We start from the raw sequence: 27,741 nt of genomic DNA on the forward strand, positions 1-27,741 counted from the left end.
TCTTTCACAAATATCCTTTCATATCCAGATTCATTGCATAATTCTTAGAGTAAAAAGGAGATTGCTTATCAATTAAACATCCAGCCACATGACTACATATATTTTCTCAGAGAAAAAGAAGAGCGAAAATACATTTTCTAAAATATTAAAAATCTTTTGGATGAATTTCATGGCAGCAAAGACAGGGGAGTGTATGAAGCCTCCAACATGCACAACCAAAGATTTTTTTTAAAGCAATTGGGCTAAAGGAATTTAAAAATCGACCAAGAAATACGTAACAAATTTGATTTAAAAAGGAACATGAGGTAAATAGATGTTGCAAAGTATAAATCTTATCCAAATCCCTAGAGAATCTGCAAGTTTGTTGATTCCCGGAAGCCGAGAACAGATTCCCCTAATCTCCAATGTAGGCTGTAGGTCTAGTCTAATTTTAAGCAAATTAGCTCGATCCTTTCTATTAGATTTCGTCAGGTATGTCGAGATAAAAGGTTTCTCAACGGTAGTTGTGTATGCGAAAAGTTTTACATAGTTCGAAATCCAATCCAACTTCCATAACTTGTGTTTCAGAAGAGTGAGATTCTGAACAAGTTTGGCATGGGATGAATTGAGATTTTCCAAAATAATAATTAAAGGCCTGAGATGATCACAAAGGAGCAGTAGTCCTGGAGCAGCTAGGCTAAAACTGGAGACCAGATACAATTTTTGTATATAGCTCTCTGAAGGTAACCGTCCTAGGGTGGCAATATGGAGGTGGAATGTTTTGGCTGCAAATTGCATAGCCTGACTGTATGTTACTTCCTTAGAATGGAGGCATGTTTGCGCTGTGGCGAATGGATGTGTTATTTAACACAATGATGTCATCAATGACCTTTGTTCTATTTTGCATTTTAGCTGACACTGCAATTCACAATACCAACAACTTTGACTATATGGCTAAAAGTGGAAAATGGAGTTAGCCATCTCTGGGATAGCATAATAGTGATTGTACAGTATCCCATCTTCAGTTTATCTCTGAGTGCATCTCTCACTACTCTGAATCATGCCACCATCCTTGAGATAATCGTGGAGCCCCATCAAGACTACATGCTTACTGTGAGCTTCGGCGATACAAGCATCCTTAATGCTTCATTGCAACAAGTGGATGCTGTACCTGGATGTCCACATCAGCCTCTTCACTGCACTGTTTTCACTTTGGAGCATACCTATCCTGCGGTACAACGCTACAATGTGTCCGTCATAATTTCTAACAGAGTAAGCACTTTGACTCAGAGCACAGAGGCATTAGTGGAAGAGGAGGTAACTGGAATTCAGGTGATCATGATTACACCGTCAGCTATACGACTGGGTGACTACATCAATGCAACAGTTGTGGTGGACTCTGGTACGGATGTATCTTTCCAGTGGGAGATCTTGTGTACAGACGGGAGCTACTCCGCAAATGGCAGGTAAGATGAAAGTACTGGGGTGGACCTGCTAGACAAATAAGTGTGTCTCATACCATTTGAAGGTGCTTTTTATGCCACGGACCGCTTTTGAGATTTAATGCACATGCTGGTATATGTACACCGGAGGGAGGTTGTCTTTGCCCTTTACTTTCTTGACAATGATTTCAAAACACATTATGCAAGAAAAGTGTCGTCTTGCGCAGGTTTGTGTAATGTCGTCCAAATGTACAATGAAAAGCTTTTCTCATGAGCAACGGCTTTTGCAAAAAAGTTTGTTGTACATATGTTTTGCTTTTTGTTGTATTGTCGAAGTGTCGATTGTATGTGTAGTGTGAATTTCTTTTAGTTCTTCTATACTACCTTTGAGCCGCATGAACAAAGTTAAAATGCCTTCTAAATTGGTTGAGAACAATTGATTTAGTTTTTAAAAAAGGTTCTATGTGACATTTTAAAGACCAAACACAAAAAAGGCAGATGTTTTTTGGCCTTTTTTGTATCTGCTTTAAAATGCAGCTTTGTTGTGGGTGCCACGAAGTGACCCCAGCTGCCCCTTGTTTAGGCTCCCTGGAAGCTCAGCTTACACTCCACACTGCAGCCTCCCTTACGCAGTCAGGCTCAGTATCTTGGTAGTTCTAAAGTGTGCTCTCCTGCTCTGCCTTTTAGCCTTCCTGGGAGAGTAAAGTCGAGTCAGGTGTGAGTAGTTTAACAGGGAGGCCTACCCTTGTCTACCCTTGCCTGGCCTCATTACTGGGACAGTCTGCTGTCAAAAGGGAAGAGTCTGTTTTCTGTGTCCGTAGGTAATCTTCATCTTCCTAGTCCCTCTCTTCCTAGTCTGTGTTTACATGGAAAGGGGAAGGAGTTAGAAAGTCAGCAAATCTTTCACAGTAGGATGGGGAAGAGGTCTGAAAGGAAAGGGGATACCGCGTCTCGCCATCGGGTTCCCATAACCTACTTCCCGAGGATCCCTCACCCAAGTGTTCCTCCCGCACTGGTCCACCCCCAGGAACTGGATCCAACAGCGATGGCCGTGTCCTGGCCACCTAGATGACAAATCCCCAGGGATCAGTAGGTGAGACACCCTCTGGTTTCTCACACTAGGCACTCGTGCAGTTTGGCAGCTGTCACCAGCTTTTGCCCAGGTAGTAGTATTTTGGCAGTGCCTACCAAATGCCTTTCACTTGTCCACTCAAAAGCCGAAACAGTTGGCTTTGCCACTGCTTGTTTTAGCAAGATCTTTTTTAACATATATTGAAAAGAATAGGTATTTCATTGAACTCCAAAATCATTTGACAGTGTCTTGTACAAGACATTTCTTTTATTCAAAATAAGCATCATTTTTAACAACTGTTTTTAATAGGCAACAAAAACACAAACTTATGAAACAATTCTTGCACAACAGAATACCACATTTTTTTGGGTGCAATCTTTAAAGTGAAAGATCACTTTTTATATTGAACAAATTTGAACTGCAGGAGCTGGGATCTATGAATCAGTAAAATGGGTTCTCAGGTGAGAAACACTTCAATCTCTTTGGGGCTTGAGCTGCTTTGTCACACACAGTTGGAGAACCAATCATTTCATCTTCTAGTTTGTGTGCACGGTTCCATAGGAAATATAGATTGCAAGCAAAAGGCAATAGTGAGGAATTGCCATCTGGGAAGGGTGTAGAAGCCCTGGCTTTTTATTTTATGTTTATCCATTCATAAAATTGTGCAGCGAATTGCATCTCTGGAAGGGTCATCTGCTAATCAGATGTCATAAGCTCCATGCCAAAAGCATAGTGTGCACCTGTAGCCTGATCATCAGTGACTGCTCTCCAGTGGCACAGAGTATGGTCAGAGGTCAGAAGTGCCCATTTGACAGCTGCAGTGACAGCCAAGTCTCTGAGGTGCAGCGGCATCCTTTATGATATGCATCCCGGTTCTAAATACTGCATAACTTTGAGTATGCTGTCCTGCTGGTACATAAAACTTTAAATAGAAGGTATATCCGAGTTTTAGCTACAGTGGCCAGCATCTCTCCTAGTTATCCAAGTCACGACAATTTATTATCAAACATGTTATGTTATTGTGATATATTGTTTTAGTTTTTTTGAAATTATTTTATTGGTTTTTACAAACTTTTAAAAACATTTTTTTCAAGACACACGTTTCACCAACTCATCCTCCAGCATAGTTTAGACATGAGTCCGTCCTTTTAGTCGTTGTGATATTATGCCATGCAATGCTGCCATTTTCATGGTCTCCAGGCGATCTGGTGCGTCTGAAAAGGAAGGAGGGCTTAGATAGGGAAAGTGCTAGAGAGCTTTGATGTGCTGTTGGTAGCTTCAATTCATAAAAACGTGTCACTGTTTGATCGGTTTGTTTTTCATTGGTACGGGTTAGATGGTGTTTGTTGTAGGAGTGTGTGTGGGATAATTTGTGTGTAATTGATTTCGTTTTCTGTAGTGTGTTGTGTTAAGTGCATGCGTTTTGTGGTGGTTTTAGGTTTCTGCTGCGGTAGAGGTATGCATGTGTGTGTTTTTTGTTTGGTGTTTGAGGGTGATTATGCAGTATATCGGAACATTTTTATTAGGGTTAGCTAGTGATGCTACTGGCTTGTGCCCTTCTATGCGATGCCTATGTTGGTCTGGCAGGGTTCATACTCTTCTATGGTGGTTTGTGTTAAAATGCTAAATTTTGTTGGGGTGTCGAGGTTTTGGTTCATTATGTTTCAGTTGTTTTAGGTGTTTCTCTTGTGTTGTGTTTGCTGTTTCCCTTTTACTGTGTTTGCAGTTTAGCTCTGTGAATTAAAAAGCAATGTTTTTAGCAATTATCAGAATTTTAGGTTGTCTTCTGTTGTTATTTCCTTTGGAGTGAGTTTCAAAGTTTGTCCAAGCTACAGGAGAATGCTGACCACCAAATGTCCACTTTCAGTATTGTTTTGGTTCGAGGGCATGTCGTTGCTGGACCTTAGTAATTGGTTTGTAGATTGAGATTTGGCCCTGTATGAATTCTCCTCTTTGGCTGTGGGTTATGCAGAGTGTTTTGAAGAGGATTCTTTTTTTGACTGGTAGCCAATGTAGGGTTCCTAGTGCTGGTGTGAGGTGTTCTCTCTTAGTGAGTCTGAGGAGGAGTCTTGCTGCCGTGTTAGGTATTCTGTGACAAATCTGGACAATGTGTTCCTTCTCCACAGATTGCAGCCACCCCCTTTGAGGTTTAGGGAGGTGAGCCTGCCAGGCAAAACCCTCCGTAGGGGTTTCGGCAGGTTGGACTTCACTGGGAGTTAATCCCCTCTTGGGGGCAAGGACTCCCATTCTGATAAGGGACTCCCAGTCTATAACACGCTTTCGAGGGGATTGGGTCCTCCGACGTATTCCATATCTATGACAGTAATCACCATAGCTGTGCTGCTTCGGAAAATTTTCTGCGTCGATGACATCGATGCGCTGTCCTCGAGGACCTCCTCCGACGGCCGACGTCACCCGATGTGATGAGTAGGACGCACGACGCCCGTAGCCTCAGTTCGTTTTTTTCCGCGAACGTGTTCGCTTCGTGAATCTCGGTACGCCTCGACTCTTTGTAGTTTCTGTTGTTCATCTCGGTTCTTCGAACCTGTTTGTGTACGATTTCTTCGTGAAGATGTCTACCTCGTCTTCCACACCGCGTCCGGGCTTTAAACAGTGCGGGGACTGTGGGTCCAAGATGTCCGTCACAGACTCGCATGACGCCTGCCTCTGGTGCCTCGGGGAGGCCCATGACACGGATGACTGTGTCGACTGCCAGTCGCTCACGTCGAAAGCCTTGCGGGAGCGCAAGAAGTTGTTATCGGTAGGTAAGGTGTCCAAGCCCCGGAAGTCGAGGTCTGAGGGGCTTTCGACGGACGACTCGAGGGGCGACTCTCCGTGTCGTCGTCGGAAGTCCAGTGGGTCTCGGTCCCGGAGTCGGTCTCGCCACCCCTCCCGGAAGCGCCGTCATTGGTTGCCTTCCCCATCCTCATCCGAGGACTCCTCCCATCGGCGGGTCGCTTACCCCACCAAGCATGCGACACCAGAGGAATGGGCTTCCTTCGGGAAGAAAATGTTGGCGATTCTCGAATCGCAGGGCACTGGTCCGTCGGTGCCTCCGAGTGGGGTTGGCCATGATCAGCCGAGAGACGCCGCTCGCACGCCTTTGGGCTTGGGTGGTCGTCACAATTCGCGGGAAAGGTCCCGCTCGGACAAGGGGAATCGTTCTCGGCATGCCCGGTCCAGGTCCCGGTCCTCGATGCGCTCGAGACCGCGTGAACCTGTGAAGTCTTCGAGGAAGACATCGACGCCTGTGGCGCCGAGGTCGTCGACAGACTCTCTCGAGGCTCTGCCTCTGAGGAAGCCGTCGGCGCCCAGGATGTCGAGGGACACACTCGGGGCTCCGCCTTCGAGGCCTGTGTCGACACCGTTGATGCTGTCGGCGCCTCATTTGTCGTCAACGCTGATTCTCTCAACGTCGGTGCCGATTCACTTGACGCCTTTCGGGGCTGTGTCGACGGGGGTACCCCGTGGCTCGGGGGAACCACCTAGGAAGGCTCTGGCCAAGGTCAAGCATGGCTTTGGTTCCAGTTCTGTGCCTTCTTACCGCCATCTGGAATTCAATTCAGAGGTGGATGAGGGCTCTGATGATGGCATGGTGCCTGACATGGTGCCTGACGAGATTGTCTCGGGCCATAGCCAGTTTGAGGACATAGGCAGTCCCTGCATGATGCTAGTGGGCTGGACACCTCTCCGGAGGTGGAGTTTTGTAGGCCTGAGCCTGGCACTCATGCCGATTCTTCGTACCGGCAACTTATGTCACGGGTCTCTGAGTACTTAGGATGGTCTGCTCCCCCAGGGGAGTTTGTTCAGGATGACCTTACGGTTATCCTCGACATTGGTCCACCAACTGACCCGGTACTGCCATTCCATATGGCTCTGCAAAGAAGGGTGGCAGCAGCTTGGACTGCTCCGGAGAGTCTCCCGGCAGTGAGCAAGTCTTTGCTGCGGAAATACCGCCCGCCGAGTAGTGACCCCTGCTACTTGTCCAAGCACCCTACTCAGAGTTTGGTGGTGCAGGCGGCTACAGCCCCGGCAAAGCAGGCGTCGTACCCTACCATCCCTCCTGATGGGGACGACAAGCGTTTTGACGGCTGGGCGAAGAAAGTGTTTTCTGCAGGGGGTATGGCGCTTCAGGCGGCCAACTCCATTTGTGCCTTGTCTCGTTGCACGCACAATCTGTGGAATGTGTTTCCTTGGTGGCTGAACATATTCTCGAAGGGGATGAACAGGATAGTTTCCTTGCCATGGTTCAGGATGGCAAGGATGCTATGTGTGAGGCTGTTCAATCGGGTTTGGACATGGCAGATTGCACCGTGATACGCAGGTTTGCGTGGTTGCGGAAGTCGGGGTTTGCTCCTGATGTGCAGGCCTGGCTCCTCAACATGCCCTTTGACGGGGATCATCTTTTTGGCAGCAAGGCTGCAGACCTCCAAAGCTGTAGCAAAGTCGTTGGGCGCTGCAGTTCGACAACCTCTGCCTTTTCGTCCTAGGGGACAGCAATGGAGGGGAAGTTCCTTTCATGGGTAAAGCGAGAGGAGCTGCCAGTCAAAGGTGCCACCATAGGAGTGCCAGAGATGGAAAACAAGGTACTCGAGGTGCAAAGGCCGCTCAGGCTGTTGCCTCTTTGCCCTCAGGCAACGCCGCAGCCGCTTCAGCTCAGTCATGAGGCCATGTCCCATGGTTCGCCAGTTGGGGGAAGGCTGGCGCAGCATCTTGCAGTGTGGCGCACCATTACTTCAGATGTGTGGGTTTGGAGATCATAACCCACGGCTACTGTCTTCCTTTCCGGCAGAGGCCTCAAGACAATCCACCGGGGAATCTCTCTTTGAAGATTTCCTGTGCAATTTCCTTGCACAGGAAATTCAATCCCTGCTGGAGAAAGGAGCCATAGAACTGGTGCCTGTAGCAGAGAGAAACAAGGGATGGTATTCCCCTTATTTTTTGATTTCCAAGAAAGACGGGGGATTGAGACCCATCATGGACTTGCGCGGTTTGAACAAACTCCTCAGGAAGGACAAGTTCAAGATGGTTACTCTCTTTCAAGTCCTCCAGGCCCTTCAACTTCAGGACTAGTTGGTGTCTCTCGACCTCAAGGACGCTTATTTTCATGTGCCGATCCATCCAAAGCACAAGAAGTACCTGAGGTTTGCGGTTGGCGACTCACACTTTCAGTTTCGGGTCCTGCCGTTCGGATTGACCTCCGCCCCGAGGGTCTTCACCAAGCTCATGGTAGTGGTGGCAGCGCACCTCAGGAAAGGGGGGATTCACGTCACGTCTCTCCCAAGCAAGTCCTGGATCATCTGTCAGTCACCTACCACTCCCTCCACAAGCTGGGCTTCTCCCTCAACTTAAAGAAGTCCCATTTGCCACCAACTCAGAGGCTCCAGTACATCGGAGCAGTGCTCGACATGTCCCTGGGGCAGTGTTTTCCTCCCCAGGTGAGGGCTCATCACATTCAGCAGATGGTGCACAGCTTGCCCAGACTCTCCCAGCGTTCGAGTTCTTGAGACTGCTCAGCCTCATGGCATCCTGCATTCTTCTGGTGCCAGAGGCCAGGTTGCGGATGAGATCTTTGCAATGGGCACTCAAGCTCCAGTGGTCCCAGTCCTCCGGCAGGATGTCGGACCCTGTTCAGGTGCCGTCTTCGGTCGCCGAGGTCCTTCTGTGGTGGGCTCCATTTTGGCTGCCCTGGCCGGAGGTGACGATCGTGACGGATGCATCCCTCACGGGATGGGGAGCTCATGCCAACGAGTTGACAGTCAGCGGTCGTTGGTCGCCGTCGGAGTCCAGACTCCATATCAATTTGTTGGAGCTGAGGGCCGTCAGGCTAGCCCTGAAGGCTTTTCTGCCGACTGTGCGAGGAAAGAATGTTCTGATCCTGACGGACAACACGGTGGCCATTCACTACCTCAACAAAAATGGGGGGGCGGGGTCACTTCCTCTGTGCAGGGAGGCGATGCAGCTCTGGTTCTGGGCAACCAGCAGGAAGTTTCGATCCGAGACGGCGGACGCTCTGAGCAGGCAGAGCGCGATCTCTCACGAGTGGGAGTGGGCTCAGGAGATTCTCCTGGAGATCTTCGCCCTTTGGGGGACCCCTCAAGTGGATCTCTACGCCTCCCGTATCAACCGGAAGTGCGAGAGGTTCAGCTCGCGGGAATTTCCTCCAAACGGAGCCTTAGGAGACGCATTCGTGGTGGAGTGGTCATTCCCACTGCTGTAACGCGTTTCCTCCAGTCCCCGTCATCCCGCAAGTACTGTGGAGGTTACGGAGGTTCAGTTCCCGGATGATCCTCATTGCTCCGGCGTGGGCCCGGAGGACATGGTACGCGGACCTTCTCGACTTGTCCATCTGTCCTCCACGTCGTCTTCCCTACCGAGACGATCTGCTCTCACGGGAGGGGGGTCAGGTTCTCCATCCAGAGGTCAGGTCCCTCAACCTTCACGCTTGGTTTCTGAAAGGTTGAGGTATAAGGATTGGGACCTCCCTGAAGACGTGATGGAGGTGTTGCTTTCGGCCAGAAGGCCCGCAACAAAGTCCCTGTGCCGTTGCCGTTGGAGTAAGTTCTGCGACTGGTGCAAGGTTAAGAATGTGGATCCTTTTGCATGTGAAATACCCATGGTTCTGTTTTTTTTGCTTTCTTTGGCCCACAGGGGCCTTCAAGTGGGTACCATTAAAGGTTACCTGGCGGCGCTGTCCATATTTAAGCACTCGTCTGAAGAGTGTTCCTATTTTAAAATGCCTTTAATTTCTCAGTTTCTGAAAGGGCTCACTAATGTGTTCCCTCCGTCACCTTTCCAGGTTCCCGGTTGGGATTTGAACCTTGTTCTCAAGTTTCTGATGGGTGCTCCGTTTGAGCCTTTGCATTCATGCCCTTTGAGACTGTTAACTCTGAAAACTGTATTTTTAGTTGCGGTCATTTCCGCTCGCAGAGTGAGTGAGTTACAGGCACTTTCAGTTAAACCACCCTTCACTGTGTTTCATAAGGACAGGGTTGTCCTTAGAGTTTGTCCTTCTTTTCTTCCGAAGGTGGTTTCGGAATTTCATTTAGTCCAGAAGGTTGTTCTTCCGGCATTTTATCCTCCTCCACATCCTGGTAAGGAAGAGGAGAGGCTCCAAAGGCTTGATCCTAGGAGAGCGTTAAGCTTTTATATTTCACGCATGTCCCGGGTCAGCTTTTTATTGGTTACGCTGGAAAGCGTGTGGGACAGGCTGTGACGAAACACTGTCTCGCTGGATTATTTTGGCTATCTCGGAGTGTTACCGCTTGGCGGGTAAGGACCCCCCGGTCGGTTTACGGGCCATTCTACCAGGGGTATGGCTGCCTCTACTGCCCTGCAGAGGGGTGTTCCTATTCGCAACATCTGTGATGCAGCCACCTGGGCTTCGGTACATACTTTTGTATGTCACTATTCCCTCAATTCCATCCGGGGGCAGGATATGGCCTTTGGCAAGGCGGTCCTTGATTGGGCATGCTAAATTTCTGTTTTCTAAATTCTTTTCCCACCTCCTTGCATTGGTACTGCTTTGGGAGTCTGTCATAGATATGGAATACGTCGGAGGACCCAATCCCCTCGAAGAACAAGTTACTCTTGCCTGGTAACGTTCTTTCGATGGGATGGTCCGACGACGTATTCCATATCGCTCCCTCCCTACCTTCCCCGCTACAGAATTTCTTATGCGATTGCAGCTTACGTTTCCGCAAGGCTTTGTGTGTCAGACTGGCAGAAGACTGGTGGCACACGTGCTGGGAAAAAACTACAACTGAGGCTACGGGCGTCCTACTTATCACATCGGGTGACGTCGGCCGTCGGAGGAGGTCCTCGAGGACGGCGCATTGACATCATCGAAGCAGGACGCAGACGCCGAAAATTTTCCGAAGCGGCACAGCTGTGGCGATTACTGTCATAGATATGGAATACGTCGTCGGACCATCCCATCGAAAGAACGTTACCAGGTAAGAGAGTAACTTGTTCTTCTGCCTATTGGAAAGACTTTGTTGGTTATATTTACAATGGTAAATACCAAAGAACCTTCTTGCACTCTATTGGCTTCAGGTAATGGTGAATATATTCTGAATGTCAATCAAAGTAGACGGACATAATCCTGTTAATACTGATGACGTGTATAAGAACAGGACAGACTGTGAATGGGGGAGAGAGTCCTATGGAGGGATGAGAAAAACCGCTCCGCAGAGTCAAGCCTCTGCTAAGACAGTCCTGGAGTGGCAGAGTTGTGCCACACTGCAGAACCTGCGGTGGTATGGGAAAAGCGAGACTCACTAGCTGGATGCTGACAAGAGGGCGTGCTACCCCAGCAAGAGGCTCTGGCCAGGAGATGAACTGAGACAGAAAAACAACCGTCCTCACTGGTGGCGCGAACACTGGAGAAGAGTGGTGGACGCCGCATCCAGCAACCAATGCTGAAACAGGAGAAGGAAAGGAGTAAGGATCCCGAGCTCCATATGGCAAGTGTCTTTGCCGCTGAGATGAATACAGATGCTCCCAAAGTGAGAACACCAGAGAGGGCTATGTACCTTGGTTCCAAGGATGCCGAAACTGACCAAGGTACGAGAGCCTGAGAGAAAGGAAGGGGCACATGACCCAGATAACAAGGAGTGAAAGAGATATGAATACTGTATAACAAGGCTGGAAAAGGCAACAAACATTTGAAGAGTATGAATGACAGGAAAGGGTACACGCCTTATATAACAAGGAGTTAAAAAGAGACGTGTGCTTTATACCAAGCCTGGGAAAGCCAACAAAGGTATGAACTGGTAAAATCAGACGAATATGCATTCTACATGCAACAGATTGAAAGATGTATGAACAATCTAAGACCAGACTGACAAAGCCAATTAAGTAAAAAGAACCTGCAATACCTGAGTTGGCAGACACCCTACTTGTATTGAATGTATTGAGAAATAATAGACTTATCAAAGAGCCATACAACATTGGGGAGTCGCTGTGCCACACAGGTGAAACACTGAAAAATATTAAGTGATCCTGGAGGCATTTGAATAAAAAACGGAAATATAACCTACGAAGAATTATTTTGTTTCAAGGGGTATGTGAATACAATAGAGGATTTGTAATTTTAATTACTAAAAAGACCAGGAACTGTGTCATTATCTTGTAAAGGAACTTTGAGACTGAAAATAACTAATCTACGAGTTGGACCAATCAGAAGCTCACACCGAGGCTATTGCTAAAGCCTTCCCTTTTCTTTTTAGTTAGATTTTCTAAAAGTGGTAGGACCAGTTTGTCACAAAGGATCTGGACTCGGGACTATATGTTTTGGGACTTTGACGAGCACCCTTAGTTTTGTTGTAGAAGGCAGGGAACTTCCCTCATAGCGATAGGGCCAAATAGACATTTTATTTTGATTTAAATAAATACCCTGATTCATGATCCACTGTAGTCCGAGTCCTTCTTCTGGTTTGCCACAAGTCACTGTAGTTTTTGGGTAAGGTGGCCCAGCATTCTGAGATAGATGCTGTTGGCGTAGTCTACTTTTTTCTTTTTTAAAACACTTTTTATTATTTTGCACAGAAACATAAATAAACAACTCCACATATAGGAGAAACATAATAATGCAACAAGATTGGATGACACTGCGAAATTCAAACAAACAATAGACCAAGGGAAGCACTGTCGAAAGAATCATCATTCAGTAACACCGAGTTTAAAATCATAAGGGCCAGCTCCCCCGTCCCATTTTTCCCAAATCTTCTCCCATTTCCCAGGGCAGCCCCCTTGCATTGTATATTCTCTTCTCCAGGGCGATACAACAGTCTATATCAGTGACACACTTAGCGAACCTTGGACGATCTGCTGTCCCCCACTGTGCTGCAACAGCTCGTTTGATCAACCCGAGGCTGTAGACTCAGTTTCTCCCCACACCCCCAACAGTAATAGTTTAGAATCCCCAGGTATTACTAATCCTGAAAGGCGTAGTCTATTCTTGACATCATGAAGCAGATTAGGGTGAGTGTTCTATCTGGGAAGGTGAAGAAAGATAGTATCCGCTTGATTGTATGTGGGTGGCAAAGTTCAGAGGGGGTAAACTCAAGGTGGTGTACTCTAAAAAGTAGCAAAATCTCAGTGGCCAAGTTCCAAGTGGTAGGGCTCCACTGTGGCACAATTAAAAGTGTGCCAAACCTCACAGTGGCAGAGTGGCAAAATTCAAAGTGAGAAAGTCCCACAGTGGTAGATTAAAAGTTAAAAAAACTCACAGCAACAACGTTCAGAGTGACAGAATCTCGCAGAGGTAAAATTCTAAGTTCAGTAAGTCCCACCATGGCAGGATTCAAAATGAAAACTCGCAGCAGATAAGTTCAAAGTGACACAGTGGCAGAAATCAAATTTAAAGCCAACCAATGTGTAGGGATGTAGGGTTCCCTTCCCCAAGACTTTAACTCAGACACTTGTACTTGTTTCAGTCTTTTCAACATAACTCTAGGTCAACCTGACCCTCCTTCTGGATTGCATCACCAGTCTGCTTACAGTGCTTCTCCTTGGTTTGTTTCACAATGTCTTTGGTTTTCACAATTTAGGGCTCACTGGTCTAGGTGCAGTTGTCAGAAAACACAGTTCACCCATCAGAGGTCGGGCAACCAGGATCCCTAGGCTCTCCAGCCCACACAGGTTCTTCTGTACTTACCCCTGTGTACAGGGTAACATTTGCTTAGTTCTCTTCGTCGGCCTCTTGGCTTTATGCCAGAACGTGTCACACACCTCTTGATATATGATATGGCATTTATAACGCGCCTTTACACAAGTGTTTCTATGCGTAACAACACAAGCAGGGGGAAACAAAGGGAGGACAAAACAACGATCTTACTAGGCCGTGTCATTCAGATTGCGCAAGCACACAGGTGGCTAATTGCCGGTAATCGGAGCGTGCAGCCAGTGGGTGGCTCATAAGTGCAGAGAGCGGGTGTTCTGTAGGGTTACAGGTACAGACCACAAGTGCTGGGGGGGGAAAATGGCAGTGTGAGGTGCAACTAGACAGGTAGGGACCTGGTCCCAAGTTCAGAGGGTGGCCAGGTAAGCCAGGTGCATGGAACAGACGGGTCATCAGCAGGGGAGAGGAAGAGATAAAGCGGAAGCGAAGAGGAAGGTCTTGAGTTGTTTGTGGAACCGAAGATGGTTCTGCTCAAGCTTGAGAGAGGCAGGGAGGCTGTTCCAGAGGGAGGCCCCAGCTGAAGAAATAGGACTGCCCCTAACTCTCGCTTGGAAAAGCAGCAGACCCTCAGAGTTGGAGGTGGATGAGCGGAGAGCTCCAGACGGGAGTTACGTAGGAAGAGCAAGTTGGAGGTAGTGCAGACCCACGCCCCAGAAAGCATTGTGGATGATGCAGAGGGTCTGGAACTTGATCCTTGCCGCTACTGGGAGCCAATAAAGAGATTTCAGAGCTGGAGAGATGTGATGCCTGGGCTTGAGGCCAAGGACAAGTCTCTCAGTCCTGTTCTGGATAATTTGCAGAGGACGGAAAGTAGAGGGAAAAAGCTTTAGAAAGAGGCTGTTGCAGTAGTCCAGCCTTCAAAGGACCAGAGCTCTGAAGACAGTGACTTTCTGGGGCAAAATGAGGACGGGAAGAATACCTCTGAGGAGGTGCAGCTGATAGTTTGACTTCTTAGAGGTGTCACAAATTTGAGGAGAGAAGGAGAGGGTGGAGTCGAAGATGACCCCAAGGTTCTTAGCCTCACAGGTAGGAGAGTGAAGAGGAGGCAGCTGGTGTTCCGATGAGGAGGATCTCCATCTTACTGGCATTGAGGCAGAGATCATTAGCGGCACACCACTCCTGAATTGCAGACAGTCAGAAATGAGAGAAGGAGTAGAGGTGGCCAAGGGGAGCCTGAAAGAGAGCACAGTGTCAACCGCATAACACTGAAAGTTCAGCAGAGGCAGCTATGCAGTTGGCGGGAGGAGCCAGGTATTGGTTGAACAGCCAAGGAGAGTAGTTAGACCCCTGGGGAACACCACAGGTAGATAGAAGAGAGGAAGGATCCCAGTTGAACCTGAGAGGGTCGGTCAGTGAGAAAGGTGGTAAGCCAGGCCAGAGCCTGATCGGTTATACCCAGGTTATCACAGAGATGCTTGAGCAGGTTGGCAAAGTTGACCGTGTTGAAAGCAGAAAAAAGATCAAGGAGAATGAGGCCAGACGGAAGGTTAGAGTCAAGGTTTGAGAGCAGGTCTTCACGGTTGTTCAGGAGAGCAGTTTCCGTGCTTCTGGCTGCTCTGAAGCAAGCCTGATGGTCATGGAGAAAACCAACAGATTCAGTGTGAAGGTTAAGCTTGGAGGTGGCCAGCTTTTCCAAGAGCTTGCCCAAGAAAGGAGTGATAGAGATCAGGCGATAGCTAGCCGGAGAGGATGGATTGGCTGAGGGCTTCTGGAGAGGGTGCACAATGGAGGGCTTCAGGCAGAGGGGGAAGTTCCAGTGGCAAAAGAGTGATTGCAGAAATCAGTCAGGGCCGGAGCAAGAGTGTCGATATGGTCCTTGATGGTTTTGGAAGAACAGGGAAGAACCTGTTTTGAGGAGACTTTCATAGATCGGACTTGTCTAGAAACATCGTCTGTAGTGAACAAGGGAACAAGGGAAAGGAAGAGAAGGTAGGGGCAGAGGAGGCCACAGGCTGGCTAGGCATGGAAGAAGAAGAAGAAGAAGAGGAAGAGGACGAGGAGGATGAGGAAGAGAGGGTGAACAGAATGTTCTGAGTTTTAGTGATGGAATGAGGGGCCAAGCCCATGCAGGTGGCCTGGGAAGAGACATGAGATTTGAAGAGTTTGGCCGAGTTGTTAGATGGCACAGAGGCACAGGTTTAGATGTTTGCTCTTTTCTTGGCAAGGACTGAGTGTCTGTACTGCTTTTAGAGCCGGCAGCAGGCCAGTTTGTCAGAGGGTGCGCCAGTAGCCTTCCACTTCCTCTCAGCCACTCTGCACTTGTGTTTCAGGGTGACGAGGTCTGAGTCGTACCAAGAGTTGCAATTGGATTTAGGCTTCAAGCAGTTCCTCATGACGGGGGCAAGCACATCAAGAGATAGGAAGAGGTTAGAGAGGGTTGTGTCAGGATGTGATTCAGCCAAATGTGCAGAAGGAGGAAAGAAAGTAGTGGTGAAAGCCTCAACAACAGACACACGCTTCATGGGTTGAATGACCGAGAAGGTAGGTGGCAGTACTGGGATTGGCTTGGACCGGGGGGGGTAGAGCGAGAGAGATGGGAGGAAACGAGAAAGTGGTCACTCCAGGAGAAAGGCGTGGTGAGAGGGTTTAGAAAGGGGGAGGTCTGAGGAGATCAGAACATCCAGAATGTGCCCTGCAGAGTGAGTCGGGTCAGAGGGAAGAATAGGGAGACAGAGGGAGTCACAGAGGTTGCGAAAGAGTCCTGCAGAAGGACAAGAAGCATCCAGGTGGATGTTAAGGTCTCCAAGGAGGAAAAGCTGAGAGGTAGAGGCGTTGAGGGAGGAGGAGCTATCTGCCCACTCAAAGAGGAAGGTGGCTACTGGGCCAGGCGGCCGGTAGATAGTTGGTACACGGAGAGGGAGAGGGGCGGAGGGGGGGAGAGGGGGAGAGTGAGAGAGAGACAGGACGGGTTGGAGACCAGGATATCCCTTTTGAACCTCTTCCTACCAGACCTGGTGAGAAGGATTGGATAGTCTATCGAAAAACAGTTAGGGAAGATGGGAGAGACAGAGACCACCATAGTGGGTGCAGAGGGAAGAGTGGGGGGAAAGGGGGAGTTGGAGCTGGGCTAGAGGGCAGCCAGGAGGGGGAAAACAGTAGGAAGAGGGGAGGACACAGAAGGAGGGGGGCACAAAGTGGACAGAACAATGACCGAAATATAGACAAGCAAACAAGAGCAAAAACGCAGCTAGAAAACAGAGCAATCAAAGAGGGAACCTGAAAGAAGGAAAGAACAGCAAGATGTAGGCAATAAATGACGCAAACAACCAGGAGAAACAAAAAAACGCCAAGACAGAGCAATCAACCAGGGAACTTTAAAAAGGAAAGAACAGCAGAGATACAGTGATACAAACAACCAGAAGCTACAAAATGCATAAAGACAGAGCAATCAACCGGGGAACCTAGAAAATAAATAACAGCAAGGATGCAGGCAGTATGATGTAGGCAAGCAACCCTGAATAGTAAACAACCCAAGGCAGGACAACTACCAAGCTAACCTAGAGGGAAAGAAAACAGCAAACCATAAAGAACGAAATCACAGAGCAACAGTAGATCAAGTGAAGGGAGTTAGTGGGGTAGGGCTCCCAGGGGAAGCGGAGGGTGCGCAGCAGGCAGAGAAAAAGGCCTAGAGTTGGGAGAGAGCGCACGCGGCCTAAGCGTGAGGGAGTGCATGCAGTCTGGGAATGCGCGGGAACGCACATGGCCAAGGACACGAGACGCACATGCGATCAAGGGATGCAAGGGAACGCATGCGGCCTAAGCGCGAGGGAGCACCCACAATCGGGGAAAGCGCACGAGTGGGACAGTGCCTAGCCGCACTGCATCCATTCATAAAGTTCATTTTGTGGTGATTTTGTTCATGCCCCACCTTTCTATGGCACTCTTTCACACTTGCACTCTTTTCCGTAGGTTGCTTTCACATGGGCACTTTCCCTTTGGTTGGCATCTTCCATTTGCTTTGCCCATAGTTTTATTCAATTCGGTATTCAATATGCTTCATTTCAAGTATTCATTCAGTTCGGTATTCAATATGGTTTCGGCCAAAAAGACTGAATTTAAATGTCCTAATGCGTGATTTGGCCGATTTTCAGTCGTTCGTAAAGACAGAACGGCCAAAAAGTTCAACCATACCAGGCATTCGGTGCTGGGGGCTGCAGGGGTGTCCCCCGCAGTCACCCCCTCCAAAAAAGGCTGCAGGGGCTTTGGGGGTGTCTCGCTCACTGACATGCTCACTATACTATACAGGGACACCCTCGCAGCTGCCCGACAAAGTGAAAGGGAACCGGCGTCGCAGGGACACAGCGCGATGGAAGGCAAAGCAAGGTAAGTAGGGGCGTGGGGGTGTTTTGGGGGTAGGGGGGTGAGTGGGGGTGGAGGGAGAGGGTTTGGGCACATCGGGAATGTTCAGGGGAGAAATGACCAAGATTATTTCAAACAAATAATCTTCGGTCATTTCTCCTTTGAACATTTCGCGCTCGGGAAAATCACCCCAATTCTTCAATCTGCATAATTCGGCTTTGTATCAAGTTTTCATTCAGTTTGGCATTCAATATGAATGCTACTTATGCTCAGCCCGCTCTGACCATCCTGGATTTTGAGTGGCTTTCCCCGACACTCACCGGTCCTCAGCGTTCCGCTCCGGCGGCTCGTGCTACTTCCTTTCTCCTTCTAAGGCCGGCGAGTTAGCCTCTGTGAGCCCTGCTCGCACGCGGGGATGCTGTTGTCCATACACCAGCAACTCCGCTGCCACTGCACGGAGGCAGATGGCATACTCTCTCCTTTCCTTGTCACTCGTAGCTCCAGTTGCTAGCTCTCCAACAAAGAGGCTCCCACACCTGTGGCAGCCTAACGGCCCAGCTCGCCTTGGGCTGCACAGGTTCTCTCGGATGTTGGCCGGCACTGTGGCTCCTTCTCAGGTCCCACCAAGGCTGCCTACGCATGAAAAGGAATGGGTGTAATTTTAGGGGGTGGACAGGGGTGTTTGCCCCCCCCCCCCAACTTTCATGTCACACCATTTTGTCCCCATTCATTTGGCTGGGGCACCTTTTCTTCAGATGTCATGTCCCCCCCAACATTTTCAGCAAAGTTACTCCACTGCGAAAAGGGTCCCCTGCTGGTCTCTCCCACACAGACCTCCCTGTTACTCCATCTGATGTTCTCTGGCTCTCCCTTTATGCACCTGAAACCACTTGACAAGTTGCAGGTGTGGATTCCCAATGGGGCTTGCCTGACTATTATTAAAGGGACATGCATGACCTTTACAGTACTCTACCGGCATCTTCCTCGTCCCAGTATTAAAGTGGTGAACTGGGTTTTTGGTGTTCATTACTCTGTTGCTTCATCCTTGTCCCAGTACTGTCATTGATACAATGTGGGAAAATGAGGGGAGCTGTTTTACAGTAGCCTACAAAAGCTGGGTGAGGGTTAGGTTGTTCTTCAATACGTAAAGGGGAATAGGATGTCTCTCCTGTGGGTGCCCCACTCCCAATCACCAAGGATCCTCCACCCAGGTGATCCTTCCTTGCTTCTCCACCCCCAGGGTCAGGATCCAAAAGCAATGACCTTTCCCTGGCTACCTGAGAACAGGATCCAAGGGGAGCAGATATGAGGACGCCCTTAGGTTTCTCACAATATTCCAAGTTAACCTAAATATCGTCTTGTTATGCCTCGTCATCACACTTATCACTCATAATCCCAAAACAACATATTGACCTAAAACTTCTCCACCAACCTCCCATCCCAGAATATCTTCCACAGAATCATGTCAAATTTACTCCACATTGTAGCCTAATTATCACCATTCCCAAAGGTTGTGCACATCTCTGGAATGTGACAAACATTTAATGATCCAGCACCCTCAACAACCCCCAACCCGTTTCTCATAATTTCATAAGATCCCACACCCACCCCCACCATCAATGAAGGCTGTGCTACCCATGTGTCATGATGCCTACCCCCGGGGACCCAGACCAAGTCCAGCAACCCCGGAAGCAGGCATCAAGTTACCCCAAGCAAGCCCAACAAGCCCCGCTAGGGGCTATTTGGGTGCAGTCCTGGCGCCTATGGCGCCAGGCTCATATGCAGTCTCATTCCTGGCGCCATAAGCGCCAGGCTCATAGATTAAAACTTACCTGATGCAGACCATGCTGCAAACTTACCTGATGCAGACCATGCTGCAAGAGCTCCAAGCCAAACGAGGCTTGGAAGGGACTATTTTACCTAAGGACTATTTTTTTACTCGGGTGGGGCTGGCGAGGAATACTTACCTGGGACTACTTTGGAGGCTATTTAAACCACGCCCGAAGAGCAGCACACGCTTCGCGCTATTCTGCATCCAGCAGCGTAACACTGTCCGTGCCTGCAAGTCTGCATCCAATCTTCTGCCACGCCCGCCTCGAGTTTGGAGCTCCTAGAAAAAAGGAGAAAAGGTTAGAACAAGAGCAATACCTTTGATCCTTACCTGAATTCCCGATTCATCGCGCCTTCGAGCTGGAAGAAAAAAGTTATTTTTTGCGCGTTGCCTCGGCTGATGCTGTGCCGCGCTGAACTCACCGGCCTTCGCAGCATCTTCACATTTCACCGCATCCTCCTGCATGTTCCCGCCGCACTCCAGCACCTAAGGAGAAGACAAGTACAGCAAGGTGAGCCAAGGGAATACACAGAGGAATACCCCCCATAGACTTACCTGATTTTACCACCGGGGGTACTATTCTTCTTCACGGGTCGGCGCAGCTTCCGCTGCATCCTAGTCGAACCCCTGCCCCTAAGGGGAAACAAAAGGACAGCAAGGTGAAACAAGGGACTAACCAGGGGAACCCTCCTCACCACAAAGGACTTACCTGATTTTACCGCCGGAGGCATAATTCCCCGAGACTTCATACTTACTCTCAACGCCTGAATAAGGGAGAAAGCAACAGATTACATATGGACATTATTTTATCGAACTGTGATGGATAATACAAATCCTTACCAGAACATTACCGGTTGCCACGAGGTACTCTTCAGTAAGGTCAAGCTGCAACCTGCAAGGAACCGGCCAAGAGTGAAAGTCAGGCATTTGAACTCTTATGAACTACATACTTACGGCGTCTTGCCGGGAATATCGGAGTGAATATTGTCCTGGAACTCACCAATTCCTTCGAGGCAGTGAAGCAACTAGTTATCTACGCGCCCCTGCGCTCAATGCAGGATGGTGAGCTCATCTTTTCAAATCATTAGGTGAGACTATAGGAGGGGACATCCAAGGAGATCAGTGGGGAGAACAATGGGGTGGGGGGGGATTTATGCTCAACTCCACAGGTGGTTAATTCCCTTTCTCCACTTGCAGAAGAATATTCCTACGGGCCAAGCAAACGAAGCTAGGTGGGCCAGTCCAGTCCATCATCTCGGCCCTGCACGTCACATTGGTGGAGATCGCAGCAGTCCAGTCAAGATTGACACCTCTGTGGGAGCCAGGTAAGCGTAACACCATGTAAGTGAGTGTCATGTCCTTTGGAATCTATGCCTGTGATGAGTATGTTGCCCTGGAAGAAATAAACTCCAGGCCCCCAAATGTGTTGCGTCAACGTTTGGACAATAGCTGTGGCAGAGGCAGGCCTGATTGGCATGCACCTGAACCTAAAATCTCCTAGAGCTGTCGCAAGCAACGTGAGAGATATGAAAACTTTGTCCAGTTCATTTTGGTGCTATGCTGAAGAAAGAGCTTGGGACGTGAAGTATCTGCCCAGTTTCATGGTGGTTAGCATCTTATTAATAGTGGTAGAGACTTTCTGTCCACCCATATACTTGCATTCAAATCTCTTTTTAAGTCCATGCACACCCTAACGTTATTGTTTGGTATACACACTATAACAATGGGGGTTACCCATTCGGTTGAGCCTATGGGATCTATTATGTCATCCACACTCTACAACTATTTCTCCAAGTTCTTCTCTTGTTCCCATAGGTATGAGTACAACTTTATGAACTACTGGTTTATCTACTTGTTTCAAGACAATTCAGTGCTTTAATCCTCTAAGGTTTCCTATTGTATTGTTGAATATCTCTGCATACTTCTCCTGTAAACTTTCACTCGTGCTGAGACCATTGGCTGAGATACTTAAGATGGGACAAGCCTCTTCTGGATGAAGTTAAATTTTTAAGGGTCTTCCCAAGCAACTACAGATGATCCATCTTTTGCCACATATAATTTACATATGATGCATAATTATTTACTGTATGTCTTTCTATCACACAATTTAAGGGTCACCCATTTGTACCCTAACGCATGTATTGGTCTTTTCCCATATCCTGTGTGTCTTATGTTGATGGCAGGAACAAGTATTTGTCCAAGTAATTTCTGGAATATGTGTATGTCTTCCATGTTGGAGCCTGCGCCTATCATCAATTTCAGTCTTGATGTTTATTTGCAGATGTTTGGCTTGGAGGATATAGTTTGTAGGAAGTTTGTCATCATCTTCAATCATTGGTAGTTTCTGGTCCACCAAGAGCTTTTAGTATTTTGACTTTTGATCTATATTTAGAATTTCGACATACTTGTCCATAGTGTCCTACTATACCATGTCTAATGCATTCCTTTTATGACTGGACGCTCCTGTCTCCATTGGGATGCTTGAATTTTCTGCACTGATGGCATTTAGGAACGCATCTTATATTTTGGTTTGGTCTACTTTCAGACTTGACATTACACTTTAGTTTGTGCTGGCTTGTTTCTTCGCCCTTTATTATAGCCTTGTCTGATCTGTGTTATTTGTGTATTTGCTGTATGGCCTTCCTCCCCTTGGATCTTTTTGATCTCCGCCGGGTTTGCGTCTTGGCGTTGGGCCTCTTCTATGCATTTGGCCGCTAGTTACCATGGTCCTTGCTTTATTAATGGCTTGCTCTAGTGTGGGGCCTCAGTTGGATGTTGCAATCGGTGTGTGCAGCATTAATTGGTCTCTCAGGTATTAGTTGGTCTATGTTGTCTGTAAATTTGCAAGCAGCAGTTATTTGTAGGAGGGCTGCAATGTAGCTGTTGGCAAATTCCATTTTGGGTTGAAGAAATAATACCTTTCTAGTACACTAGTTTTATTCCTGTAATGTCTTTCTAATTTGGTAGTTGCTTAGTTGTGTTTTTGGTAGAGCCACATGTAGTATGTCCCCTGCTCCCTCCTGAGTCTGGGTGTTTTTTAGAGTGTGGACTACTCCTAACCCTCCCACCCTTAAACTCTTTGGTAGTGTTGCCCTCCCCCCAAACCCCTATTGCTCTTAGGAATCCTTGCAAGGTATCAATCCATTGTTCCCAGGGCTGTTTTCCTGGCATAGGAAGGAAGGGGCATGGAATGTTATAGCTATTGGACATGGCACAAATTATTACAATAGTTATGTTGGCTAAATCTGCCTCGGTGCTTCTCCTGTGCATATTGTGTGGTTTCCAGCTAAACGTTGGTTGTCTTCCTTTGTGCAGCCCTTTGGTTTCTTTTTACTTTTTTGATTAAATGGAATGTTTTATTTCACGAAAGGATAGAATGTTTTATCTCTTTCAACCCTCCTGGATTGCAACATCACCATGTTCATTGAGTAGATACAAGGTAGCACACGTTGAGTGCTTCCAACAAAGGATTTGGACTTGCACTGGCTATGTATGGCGATAGCGTGGGGTTAATTTGTCTAATACAGCATTATACTTACTGCATCGCCGTCTGTGTAGCCATTATTCACCAACCCTTTGGAAAGATGCCGGGCGTTTTGCGGGCAGTCTAAAATGTTGGTTGTGGTCTCTCTGAGATACGAAGACCCCCACCCTCCCAGAACAGCTAGATAGGAAAGGGCGCTGAACCACCTGCACATAAAATTGATGTTGATACAGGAGATGGGCTACGTTCTAAGTACTTTACCTTCTGACAAACTATGTGGCACAGACACCAAAGTGGATTTCTTGGGGATCCCAACAGGGACCCCTTTTTATTTATAACACCTCAACACTTAACTCCCTCATCATTTCCCATTCTGAAATTCTTCTCTGTTCCCCAGGCGCGATTTCCCTTTCAGGGAGGGTCATAGGTGGACCCTTGGAGTGTAACCGGAACTGAACTTTATTTACTACCTGGCACCACCCATGTGGGGGATCGGCCAAGAGATGGCCCCACTGGGTGGTTCAGTCTGTTCCTGTATCACGCCAGGGTACTCGCTAACATTTCTTTATCTTCCGATCTTAACTACCCGTCTATCCCAGTCTAATCCCCTACTTAATGAAAAATATACCCTATCATCTTATTACTTGTAACCAATGCTCTAGATAACGTTTTGAAGTGGGTATTTTCACTCCCTATTTTTATAATTGGGGAGTAAATGCAAAGTCAACAGAGTAAAAACGACATTTCTTCTTTGCAAGTGAGTTAAAATGGCATTCCATCCTGTAGTTTCCTTATCTGAACACCCCACAAATTCACATGCTCCTAAAGAGTAACAGGTAATGCACGCTGCAATCGAATGTGAGTGAAGTATGCGCTATTTTCACACCTCTCTCATTGTATTTTAAGAACAATCGGGGCCCGATTCTCAAGTGGGTGTTGAGTACCGAAAAGGTTGTTAGAAGCATTAACAACCTTTTCGTTACTTAAGACCTATTCTGAGGTGGTGCATTCTTCCCAAGTCAGTATGAATTTGCCACTTTAGGAATATATGTGGCGGTTGCTAGGATGGGGTGGGAAACCAACCTAGCAACCGCCATATTCGTTAGCTGCCACTTAAGACGGGTGTTATTGTGGCAATCCTCCACTTTCAAATGTGCGCTAAAGTGGCACACATTTACGGTACTATTTCGGTGCAGGTATTGTGGAGCAGTGCCAAAGGAAGCGGGTTGCAGGTGGGTGGACAAACTAGTAAAGTAAGCAGCTTCAAGTTGTATCCTGTGTCAGGTCAGGATACAACGTTAAAGCTGCTGTTAGGGTGAGCATAGTTATTTAATTAGCTGGTTGTTAAAAACAATGGGGAGGATTGTTGAAAACCCGATTTATGCCTCTATGGAGGTTAAGAAAGCAATTTAGTAACATAGTTTGAAACTTTGTTTGGAACTTTGGAACTAAGTTTGGAACTTCCAAACATAGTTTTGAAGTTTGGAACAACTTTGGAACTTTGCCATGTTCTCGGCAGCAGTTTTGTAAAATAATGATTGTTATTTTACAAAATTGCTGGCAAGATTTCTGCATTGCGCCCATTCTGCCCCAAAACAGGCGCAATGACCACGGTGCATTGTGCTCTACGAGGACGCCCAGGCCCACTTGAGATACTGGTGGAGCCTGGGCGTCCTGAATTGGCGCAGTGAATCGTCCTCTTTAGCACGCTCAGTGCGCCAATTTAAGAATCGTGCCCTCAGTGACTTAGGAGTGGTACAGCTCAGTGGCCAGGAGGAGAATTCCATTGTATTAGAATATCCTGCAACGCTGTTTCCGAATGTATCTGGCTGCCTTTGCAGTGGTTTAAATACTAGTATACCTTTAAGAAACCTTCTTCAGAGAGGAATCGGGCTCTCTACAGTAACAAACACCCCACTCTCCGAGTTCAAGATAGAGCAGGGTATCCAGTCATATTATCGGTGGAAAAAACATCTATTTAAAAAACAACAGTGTGAAAATATACTTTCTTTTAAATATCGTTTGAAAAATCTTAATATCGTGAAAAATATGAAGGTGGTTTTTACAATATTAAGATGTTCGGTGCTAAAGCATCCAGTGGGATTCGGGAAACTCTGCTAAATAAAACGGAACATGAGATTAGTCCAGGATGGACACCCTGAGGGACAATTCTGGTGTCGGCCCTAATAGAAGAATCCTGTCCAAATAAATGTGTTCTGTTGCACTTTTTCTAAACAGCAAGGGATGTCTTAAGCCTTGCAGAGAGGTTAAGGAGGTGTGAGGAGGGTCTGAACAGTAATGATCACCTGCTACTTACCTCTTACGTGCAGCATGAGTGAGGGGGGCTGTGTGATGCAGTGTGCAACATGAATGAAGCTTGCCGTCTACCAGTGGCGTCACCAGGAATCAAATTTAGGAGGGGCACAGAGGGGGCCAAAGAAAAAAGTAGGAGGGCCACAGACAAAAGTGGGGCGGCAGCCTATGAAGGGTAATGTGTGATGTCACAAGCACTCCTGCAGAGAGGAGTTTGTGCACACCAACTACCCACACTCCACTGCACCTCTCCACCCATCAGAATGCAGGCAGGAAACTATTCAGTGACTAATGGCCCATCATAAGCAGTTTCGTGGGCTACATTCTGATGGGAGGGGCTGCAAGCTGCTCTGCACACTATGGAGGTCGCTGTGCAGAAGCCCGGCAGGAACACCTGAAAAGTGGCTCGTATTCATGTTCATACCAATGCCAGAATGCATACCAAGATCACTGCTAGCTTTGAGACAAAAGGAGAGTATTTGCCGTGTGATATGCAGACATTTGCCTTAGTGTCACAAATAACACTGCAAACAGAGAACACGGTCACTGCTCGCCTTAGGTGGGGGATACAAGGGGGGGGCCCCAGGATTTCAGAGGGGGGGGTCGGCAGGACCCTCACTGAACGGTGCAACACGGCTAGGACTCACGGTTTTGTATAATAGGAGGGGGGGAGTCCTGGATTAACCCATAGCGGGGGCATCCCATTGCCGCGTCTCCCCCTCCTCCCTTGACCCGCCCGTCCGGCCTGCCCTGCTCGGGCCAGCCCCCCCACCCCCCGCCCAAGCACCAGCCAGTAATTCGAAAAACCTGAAATAACACTCCAGACAATTTTGTAAAGGTTGGAAGTGTTAATGCCACAGCAGCATTATTTGTATAAAGTCTTGGAGTTATCTTACAGGCGATCCATAATTCACCACACCACAGGTTCTTCTATGCTGTGTGAGGCTACCTAGGTATGCACCCCTTGTCCACCCCGCCCCCCACCGTCCGCGTCCTTTGGACGCCTCGGGTTGAGCCCAGCCCTTGCTAGCAACTTCTCTACCCATGTCCATTCGATATGTTCCCTTGTTTCACACTTCTTGACATTTTCCCGTTCCCTTGTATCACACTTCTTGCCATTTTCCCCCCTTTGCTCTAAGGTACCTGTTAGTAACCCCCCCCCCCCCGACACTCTGCACTGTGTCCCATGTCTAAAAACAGGCAGCCACGCGGTGTCTAGCTATTACGTAGGTTCCTATACAGACACCACTTTTCAGTGCCCCAACACATCACTTACCTCACATCACATATTCGTACTTTGCTGACAGCACCTTCTGGTGCTGACTAACACGTTTCTACCTGCCTATACAGTCATCGCTTAGCGATGTCCAGCTATCCTAGCGCACTTTTCTACTCTACTCTGGCCTCCCGTCCCCAACAGTGCCGCTTCTACTCTAAACCCCAACCCCAATGTATCAGGCCCCAGGTGTCCCCATTCAGTCTTGCGGTCCCCAGGGCAGGGCTTCGCCGCGTTACCCGCACTCCCTGTGCTCCCCCAGGCCTTTCTCCGAGATCTTGCCCTGCGCCCCCACCCTCGTCAAGTTCTGTGGTCCCTAGCCCTAACCATCCCTTTCTCCGGCTTGCTCCTCCCCTCTCCTGCCTGGTGCCAGGTTCCTTTGCGCCAGGCCACCCCCCCAGACTTTCTCCCCCTGCTGATCCTTAGGCTCCCTTCTCCCCCAGAGACAGACTCCCCAGCCCCGTTCTCTCGTACCCCTGTTTCTTACCCCCCCCTTGGTCATAGCCTCCCCCTTGCTTCCTTGGACCTTGTGCCCCCCGTTCCCTCTTGTCGCTTTCCAGCCCTTGTCTTAGGCCCCCCATCTCCCCCTCTGTGTCTCACTCCTTCTGTAAAGACTTCCCCCTACTGTTTTGTTTGGCAACGTAAACTGAGCCCCCGTACTCTCCTCTTGCTCCCCCCCTCCCCGACTTCCCTTGAAGGCCTATGTTGTGAGTTTGTGTTTTATTCTCTTTTCCCCCTCCACCCCGCAATTTTGGGTTGGAAATGGCTTCCAAGTCCCCTAAATCCCTCCCCTTTTTCCCCAGGGCCTCCCCTGAGTCTAGTACTCTTGGGGCGCCGTAAGATCTAATCTGTTGGCTGAGCATTCCCCTATGGGCCTGCCAGTGCTTTCTAAAGGGATCGACCTGTGACTCCTCCAAGACTCTCTGCTGGCTGCCGGCAGCGAAGAGTTCCCCCCCAGCCTGCGCAGGTCGCTCCTCTTCCAGCGCTTCTATACGCTGCTCGTCCTCCACACCTGTACCCGCCTGCGTGTCCCCGCATTCGAACTGTACGCGCCATACTGAACACACTTAGATGTGTTATTTGTGCTCTAACCCCTGCAACCCCAATTCGTGGTGTCCGGTACCGTACTCCTTAATATTGTGCCTCCCTTCGCCCCCCCGTTGCACGGGACCGAGCAACCCACTCCCCAGCAACTCTCTGCTTGGGGTGCTGGGGCTCGAAGCGAATGTGTGGTACTCTGTGTGGTCTTGCTTCCAACAGGGGCAAAGCGTCCACCAACCGTGCTGTAAACAGCGTGCAACGTTTCCTTCTATATTCTCCCACCCATTTGTTTGCTCTTCCCTTCGCCACTGTCCTTACCA

At 48.4% G+C, this 27,741-nt stretch overlaps 1 protein-coding gene across 1 annotated transcript in view; it reads left to right on the forward strand.

Moving 5' to 3' along the window:
* Window positions 1-917: 917 nt before the first annotated feature.
* PKD1L1 (polycystin 1 like 1, transient receptor potential channel interacting) overlaps window positions 918-27,741 on the forward strand; it is a 2,330,280-nt gene continuing 2,303,456 nt past the window's right edge. The window contains exon 1 of the mRNA XM_069613333.1: window positions 918-1,445. Within this exon, the coding sequence (XP_069469434.1) occupies window positions 1,084-1,445 (362 nt within the window). The 5' untranslated portion in view covers window positions 918-1,083. The remainder of the gene's footprint in view (window positions 1,446-27,741) is intronic.

This window comes from Ambystoma mexicanum, chromosome 5p, assembly GCF_040938575.1.
Source record: "Ambystoma mexicanum isolate Mex_15411 chromosome 5p, UKY_AmexF1_1, whole genome shotgun sequence".
Taxonomy (NCBI): Eukaryota; Metazoa; Chordata; class Amphibia; order Caudata; family Ambystomatidae; genus Ambystoma; species Ambystoma mexicanum.